This window comes from Adiantum capillus-veneris, chromosome 26 (genome assembly GCF_014529385.1).
Source record: "Adiantum capillus-veneris isolate H3 chromosome 26, ASM1452938v2, whole genome shotgun sequence".
Classification (NCBI taxonomy): domain Eukaryota; kingdom Viridiplantae; phylum Streptophyta; class Polypodiopsida; order Polypodiales; family Pteridaceae; genus Adiantum; species Adiantum capillus-veneris.
The window spans coordinates 103,055,285-103,062,938 of record NC_140956.1 but is presented as its reverse complement, the minus strand read 5'-3'; the positions used below and the strand labels follow the sequence as shown (position 1 = coordinate 103,062,938).

The 7,654-nt window shown below is 42.4% G+C and overlaps 1 protein-coding gene across 8 annotated transcripts; it reads right to left on the bottom strand.

The window, feature by feature from the left end:
- Positions 1-2,243: 2,243 nt before the first annotated feature.
- On the bottom strand, positions 2,244-6,581 carry LOC147423923 (uncharacterized protein At4g15545-like). Of its 8 annotated transcripts, none has more exons than XM_086501145.1 (12): positions 6,420-6,581; positions 5,760-6,049; positions 4,957-5,025; positions 4,748-4,807; positions 4,584-4,665; positions 4,453-4,494; positions 4,311-4,352; positions 3,896-4,231; positions 3,624-3,669; positions 3,443-3,521; positions 3,223-3,335; positions 2,244-2,488 (listed from the first exon to the last, which is right to left on the bottom strand). In XM_086501145.1, the coding sequence occupies exons 2-11, from the start codon at positions 6,042-6,044 to the stop codon at positions 3,234-3,236; spliced, it is 1,143 nt and encodes a 380-aa protein (XP_086357271.1). In that variant the 5' UTR covers positions 6,045-6,049; positions 6,420-6,581; the 3' UTR covers positions 2,244-2,488; positions 3,223-3,233. The 8 variants fall into 8 exon arrangements, with proteins under 8 accessions (XP_086357271.1, XP_086357274.1, XP_086357270.1 ...); XM_086501148.1 differs by having other exon boundaries at positions 4,584-4,662; XM_086501144.1 differs by having other exon boundaries at positions 6,224-6,432.
- Positions 6,582-7,654: the final 1,073 nt, after the last annotated feature.

Genomic DNA, 7,654 nt, shown 5'->3' with positions numbered 1-7,654 from the left:
ATAAAAAGAACTAATTAATATATGTGTATGTGTATAAAATCTATTAGAATCATGCAAGGTGAAGCTTCACATTAGCATTTTAAAACAATAGAATGCAAAAAAAAACATACATGCGTGTACGTGTGCGTGTGTGTGTAAAATTTACTAAAATTATTCAAGGTTAAACTTCACTTTAGCATTCTAAAACAATAGAATGCATGAAAAGTAAACACATGGTAGGATGTGAAATGAAAGGTAAGTCTCCATCATGCACTTAAAACAATGAAAGTCTCCCTAACCCAACACAACACTAAGGGTTTCTTTTAGAAAGCCAAAAATAGTATGAGAGAGAGAGAGAGAGAGAGAGCTCAAAAAATGAGTGGAACAAGGATCACAATGGCTTTTTAGAACAATAAGAAAGTGATAAAATCATTAGGTTGAGTTTAATATATACGATGAAGCATTGATCGAGAATGTCTCTTTTATTTAGCGACAGAGTGTCCTTGCAAAAAAGCAAACAAAAGATACTAGCAATTTTTTTAAAATTTGTAGAATTTTTGATCTAAGTGTTGACATCATTGCACCAGTTTTTCTTCTCTTTACCATGGTTTGTACATTAATATATATATATATATATATATATATATATATATATATATATATATATATAGAACTTACTAGAATTATGCAAAGTAAAGTTTCACTTTAGCATTTTAAAAGAATAGAATGCAAGAGAATCAAGCCATGTGAGAAAGTGAAATGAAAGCTGAAATAAAGTTATCTATTTAATACTTTAAAACCAAAATAACATTTAAGGTAAGTCTCAATCATCATTGAAAACATTGAAAGTATGCATAACTCAATACTTCTCCAAGGCTTCTTTTAGAAAGTAGAAAACAAACACAAACAGGATGTTTTGATTTTTTTTCAATCTCAAGATTTAGCATTAAAGAACAAGGCATCTAGAGACAAAACTTGGCATTGTCTTTCACTTCGATTGGAGAGAGAGAGAAAGAGAGAGAGAGAGAGAGACTAAGACTATAGACTAAAGAGGAGAAAAATAGAACATACCTTTTAAAATATGGAAGATGCTTCGTTGTACATGAGCTGAAACTCCCTCGGCACACATCCTCGCTTTGGGCCTTTTGGCAGTGCCAATAAACAATGTTTGGAAGGTATCCACTTAAAACGATCATTTCTTTATTTTCCAAAGACGAAGAAACATAACCAAACGCTAAAGGCTAAAAGTAAAACTTTCTTCACATGAAAAAATGTGTATCCACATCTCTCGAAATGACAAGAAGGGTGTACGAGGCGAGTCTGTGGTCGAAATCAGGCATCGCGGTTGAGAGCAAACCTCAGCCTACCGCTCGGCAGGCAGGGGGGGGTTTTACTTGAATCAGCAATTCTGTCCTATTGTAATTGCTTGAACGCCTCAACTGGCGGGAGTAGAGAGAACTCTGCCCATTTTGGAGAGTTACAATACTAGACGGAGGTAGGCTGACGCTATGAGACGGCGGCAAACTCCGCCTTGTGTGAACTGCCTCTAAGCTAAGGATGAACACGGGGTGAATCAGACCTGGTACACTCGACTCCAAGTTCACCAACATGATATGATGGAATGCCTGATGTTGACCCTGATATGTGAAGCCTCCTCAAACTTGCAATGTTCGGGAAAATTGTGCCTCAGCTTAGCCTTGAGCCAGTTGCAAAATCAAAGTAGCCGGATGAGGGGATGGCAAGAAGGAGAAAATTCCGCTTAAAATACATGGATAATAGTGTAATTTTGCAAAAATACTTGCTAGTATTGTAAATTTTCCGGTTCAAATTTGTCTTGGAGGGAGTTTTATATGTTTGTGAAAATGATTATCCCCGAACACTGCCTCAAAGACCCTTTGTGCAAGATAGTGACAAGGATGGTATGCTACCTTTTCACAAGATGGCACCATTTCTATAGTCACTATCAATAAATACATGTTGCTGGTGCTTGCCTTCGTGACTTGTATTGAGAAAGGAGGACGATGCTCGATTGCCCATATGTGAGGACAAGGGTCCTGTCGGCAAGGCCCATGCTTGCTGGAGTGGGAAAGGTTCCCAGGGCAAGCCTTGCCACATGTCAAGCATGCGTAGGTAAGGGGCTCTATATGGAAGCTATAAAGAAGCTGGTTAGGTGGGGATTAGCATGCCAGTATTGAATTAAATGAGAACGCTTTTTTCAAAGCCATAGCAAAAACTTGTAAGACTTGTGCCAATTAGACCAGATCAAGCCCCCCAGCACTATGCTGGAAATCATTTATCTATATCTGAATCTGATCATTTACAAATGAGTTTAGGAATAGAAAGGACTGTTGCAAATAAATTACAATGATACATACACCACAATCTGGTGCTAATACAGGTCCCCAACTTTCATGAGTTGCAAATTTCCTTTGCTTTTGGAGAAGGTCACAAGCGTTCATATGCTCCACAATCTCGATGTGAAGTCAGGAGGCTCTTCAAATTATCCCACCTGCACGTTTGACTGTGGCGAATTAGCATTGCATAGCACTCAAAGAGTCAACAAACACTTGCATAAGCTGATTGGCAAGATCAATTCCCTGAAATAAATGCTCCCCAACGACCTTGTTCTTGGATCAAACACATTTCATATATGGTAATGCGAATGTGGCACATGCTAAAAGGGCTGTGGCTCTTTCGCATTGCGTAGAACTCAACATACACTAGTCCATTGGGTTGACACGTCCCACCATTCGACACTAGTATAATCCGATGTTAGTACAGTACGAAATGGACTAAGCCAAAGCTAGTACAACATGCATGATGAAAGAAAGAGAGAAGAGAGAAAGAGACAGATATATACAGAAAGAGAGAGTTTAGAAAAGAGCTTAAGATGCCAAAGTTGAAAGGCCCAAACAGCATCTTTGTAGCATGAGGGTTGAACTCTGGCCCCATGCGAATTGGCTATGTGATAGTTGTGGCCTAAAGGACCCAAATTTACCCAAAATAAGCCAGCCAGTCAACGGTCAAACCAGACCGGACGTATACTATCCCTACCGGATGGAACGGGTCAGACGCAGGGGTCCGTCCATCCATCAGACATGGACAACCCAGCTTGTGCAAGATGGTTTACATCATTGTTTTTCTCAAATAAATGCTCCCCAGTGACCTTGTGCTTCAATCAAATGCATCTGCACATCACAGTACAAGAAAATCACAGATACTTTAACATTTAAATGGCCCAACCTTGCTCTGAGCTAGCTTTCGCCTGGCAGATGGCGGCTTAAGAGCCCATCAAACGCCTCATATAGGTCTGCATTCTCAGAACCAAATATCTCGCTTGCCTTCTTTAGAGTTTCCTGTCATTACATAGCCAAAAAGGATGACCATATCTGACACCACATGTTGTGCAATGAGAAAATAATGAAAATTCACAAGGGAACTAAGAGAAACAAAAGAGGCTCACTTCTCTTGTCTGGTGGTGGGCATTCAGCTCCTTGATGTTGGCAAGAAAAGCACTGAACTGCTCATATGAAAGCCGGTTTCTGCAAGATATTAACCACTTATGAGCCACTTAAGATCCTGACAGGATTCTGCTAAAGACCTACACCATCCTCGTGTGTAAAAAGGCCAAAGTGAAGAGATACCTCGCTTGGCGGAAAAATTCTTTGCCATCCACTCTAGCTGTCCGAGCTGAGCCACGCAAGGAAAAGAAAAGGTAACATGTCATGAGATCTGAAGACATGGTATCAGACTTGACAGACACAAACATCATGACTTTTCGACATCCCATGTAACCATTGCACGTGCACGCATGCACATATGAACCGTGAGTCGATTCTTCCATCAATGCCATTTCAATCACCTTAAAGATCCAAGGAAAACATAGGACCAAGAACATTGAGTCCAAAGTTCAAACCTATGTGAGGAGGAGAATTGGGTGCAGTTGCATGCTTGCTTGTTGGTAGAGATGAGGGCAACGACAGTCTTCCATCACTAACCGAATGCCATTTGGAGGAGACTTTTGATGGTTCCTTGTTAGATGAGCTAGACTTTGTTCTTGACTTTAGGGGCGATGTTGCAGCCGACGATCCTTTCACTGGCTGTCTTTTAGTAGGAGAAACTGCAATAGATCTTGACTTTGGAGAATTTGATGCAGAGTGCCTTCTAGGTGACCTACTTGGGGATAAACTTGGGGTCAAATTTGAAGGTGTCAGAGGAAATATCTGTGGAGTTGTGCTTCTGCTCTTTGCTTCTGCAGTTGACGACCATGTAATTAGGAAAAATTGAAATTTTGTTCCGTAATTCGCCAAATAACACATATGAACATAGACCTTGATGGGTGACAATACCAGGTGTAGATTTGACTTTAGGTTCTGCATAGCATGAGCTTATGAGCAAACAATCAACAAAATGAGCCTACTTATTCAGACCATGATGTATCTGAATCGCCAAATAACACATATGAACATAGACCTTGATAGGTGACAATAGCAGGTGTAGATTTGACTTTAGGTTCTGCAGAGCATGAGCTTATGAGCAAACAATCAACAAAATGAGCCTACTTATTCAGACCATGATGTATCTGAATTATGCTAAGCATTTACCTGGTTCAGGAGCTACAAAAGGAGCTGGTGAGGTTACGACCGGAGTAGTATTTGTTGATCGCTGCTCTTGTATGCTCGACTGCTATGTGAAAGGAGCAAATAAAATGAGACCTCATCTTCCCAGAGGATAATTGAATTGGATTTTCAGAATACTAGCAACTCACAGCTGGGCTCTCATCTTCATCTTGAAGAGAATGCATGAGTGCTTTCTTAAAGGTTTCCAACTGCAAGCAGAAAGGGCAATTACCAGTCTCTCCAAACAAGCAGAAACTCTATGGAGCTAGCAGGCTTGCCTTATTTATTGACAAAAAACATCGGTCCTCTTTAAACTTGCAAACAAGATTACCAAGCCAAGCTAATTTCCACCATATACCTTTGCAACATCACGGTTTAATTTCTTTACAGAGGCTTCGAGGGAAGCTTTTTCTGCTGCAAGTTTTTCCTGCAGGACCAAATTGTTTGGCAAATTAGCATCAAAGTGCAAGTCATGATAGTTGAGTATCTGATTGTTTGAACACATCACTGCAGTGACACCCATTGCTTGAACAAAGAAAAATACCATTAACCATAAGTGTTTCAAAGCAAGTGCTTGTTCCACAAGAATACAGAGCTTCAAAGACTTACAAGAAAATGTCTCAAAGGTGGGAAGCACATCTCCTCTACTTGTGGACTTGGTGGATCTCCTAAGGTCTTAGTCACATCATGGGGTGGGAACTGGAAAAGGGGGCAGCCAAGAATTGCCCATCTCCATCAGCGTATGGCGACATGACAAGCGGAAGGAGACCACCAAAAATCGCCATTCTTTGTCACTGTTATGGCAACATGAAATGGAACAAGGGACGGCCAAGGATTGGCATTGTCTATGTCACGACATGGCGACATGAAGTACAAAATATGTCCAATAATGTGATATCTATATGCATACACAGAAATACATTGGAAAGGGACCCTGGACATGTGGAAGCTACCCTCCCTTGTGTTCCTGCACCTTGCAATGGTCATTCCATGTGAGGTCCACAAGTAGCACAAGGCTCTAGCAACTACAAGCTCTGTAAACACGTTTCACTAAGCTAAAGTGCTTCAACCGGAACCAAACTTACTACAACCTCCTAAATGACCAACAAACTAACCAGTTAGAAAGGACTAAATGGTGAGGTAGTGCTCCGAGATGAGAACCTGTTCCTCCAGAACACTCGAGAGGCGTGTAGATGCCTGCTGCAACTCATGTTGAAGCTCGCTGACATGGCCTTGCAAGGTGGAAACGGTCATTTCCCTGTCTGCCAGCTTCTGTCTTAAGCTGTTGGCTTCAGCCTCGAGAATGCCCACCCTCGATGAGACAGCCATGGAGGTGATCTTTCTTGCAACGTCGAGCTGATCATAGGGGTCCTTGGGGAGTATGGACAGCAGTGCGGGCGAGAGAGCGGAATCCGAGCCATGACCCATGTTTGGAGGAACGATCATATGACCTATAATCAAAGTTTAAATAACATGATGATCAACACTGTAAATGGTGCATTCATGCAACACAATTCTAACAATTCTCTTGAAACATGATATGTGTAGTTATTGATGTAGCTCTATTCTCAGGTTTAAATTCCTGAAAAACGCCGGTCATCCCCGCCAAAGTAGTAGAGCCTCACCCTCAGCTGTAGATAATTAACTCCTGAGAGTTGATGGCAATCCCATTCAAGCTAAAAAAACTCTACTCTCTCTGTTGATACAACTTTTGATCGAAGACTACCTTCATCTTCCTCTGCTAAACCTCTGCTAAATAGTTCAAAGAACAAACCATATAAGCTCAAACGGGGACAGGAGATGAGATGGGCGATGTTGTACCTGAAGGTTTGGCTGTCGCGTTTGGAGGAATGCGACGTTGTGTGCACGCGCCTAGAAAGAGGTGTGTGTGTGTGTGTGTGTGTGTGAGAGAGAGAGAGAGAGAGAGAGAGAGAGAGAGAGAAGGCCGGCGGCCTCCAGACAATCCGCACCCTCGCTCTTCCGCTGGCGTAGAGGCCCGGAATGTAGGAGGGGCGGAAAAACACCCAAAAAGCAGAGGTCCAAAATGCTCGATGGTCACACCAATGAGACAAAAGACAAATGCTGGCCACCCATCTCTTGTTTTCCGGGATTTGGATAAAGCTATGAGCCCATCAGCTGCAAGTCTGTCCTCCGGCCAACCCTCACCTTTAAGTGCCATGGGGTCCCAAAGCATGGGATCAATGGCTCTTGTTCAAAATCAAAGGCACGCACAAATCTCGGTCGTCGACGGGTAAAAACTAAACTCAGGATCTCGAGTTTAGCTTTTATGGTGGGGTCCACAAAAACTAAACTCGAGATCCCGAGTTTAGTTTTTATGTCGAGATCTTGAGTTTACCTTCAAATAGATGTGAAATCACATCTATTTCAACGAGGCGCACGCGGGCATGTTGGTCAAGGTGTGTGCCTCCCAAGCTGATGACGAAGGTTCAAAACGTGGCTGGAAAAGCGAGGCGTCCCGAGATTAGGCTGACCTCCCGAGATTAGTTTTTTGAAATCTAAACTCGGGATCCCGAGTTTAGATTTTAATCGATCAACGATCCAGATCGATCGCCATCCCGCTTTTCAATTGGGACCATTGATCCCATGCTTTGGGACCCCGTGGCACTTAAAGGGGAGGCAAGCCAACCTCTCAAGCTCTCTCTTCTCTCTCCCCCTCTCTTTAAAGATTTCATTGCAGTGGCCTGCAAAGGCTCTGGCAGCATACATATCTTTTTTCACCAGGAACTTCACAAAGAATAATTTTCGCCCATCTGTTTGAGCTGGGTTCAAAGTTCAACCCTAAGAACGCATTGCCCCACAAGGAGCATTTTGGCTAAGGTAAGCAAGAGTTTGTCGTGTAGTTAAAACGCTGCCTTTGTGCCTCCAGGCTCCACTCTGCCAATTTCAGCAAAGTTGGAAAAACTCTATCCATCTCTCTCTACTCTCTCATCATGCGGACTCCAAAAACGACAACGGATCTCAGGACAGCACTCTGGACTTTACTCGCAGTAGCTGAGTATGCTTACCTCAGCCAAAACGTTGCTTGTGCAGCGTGA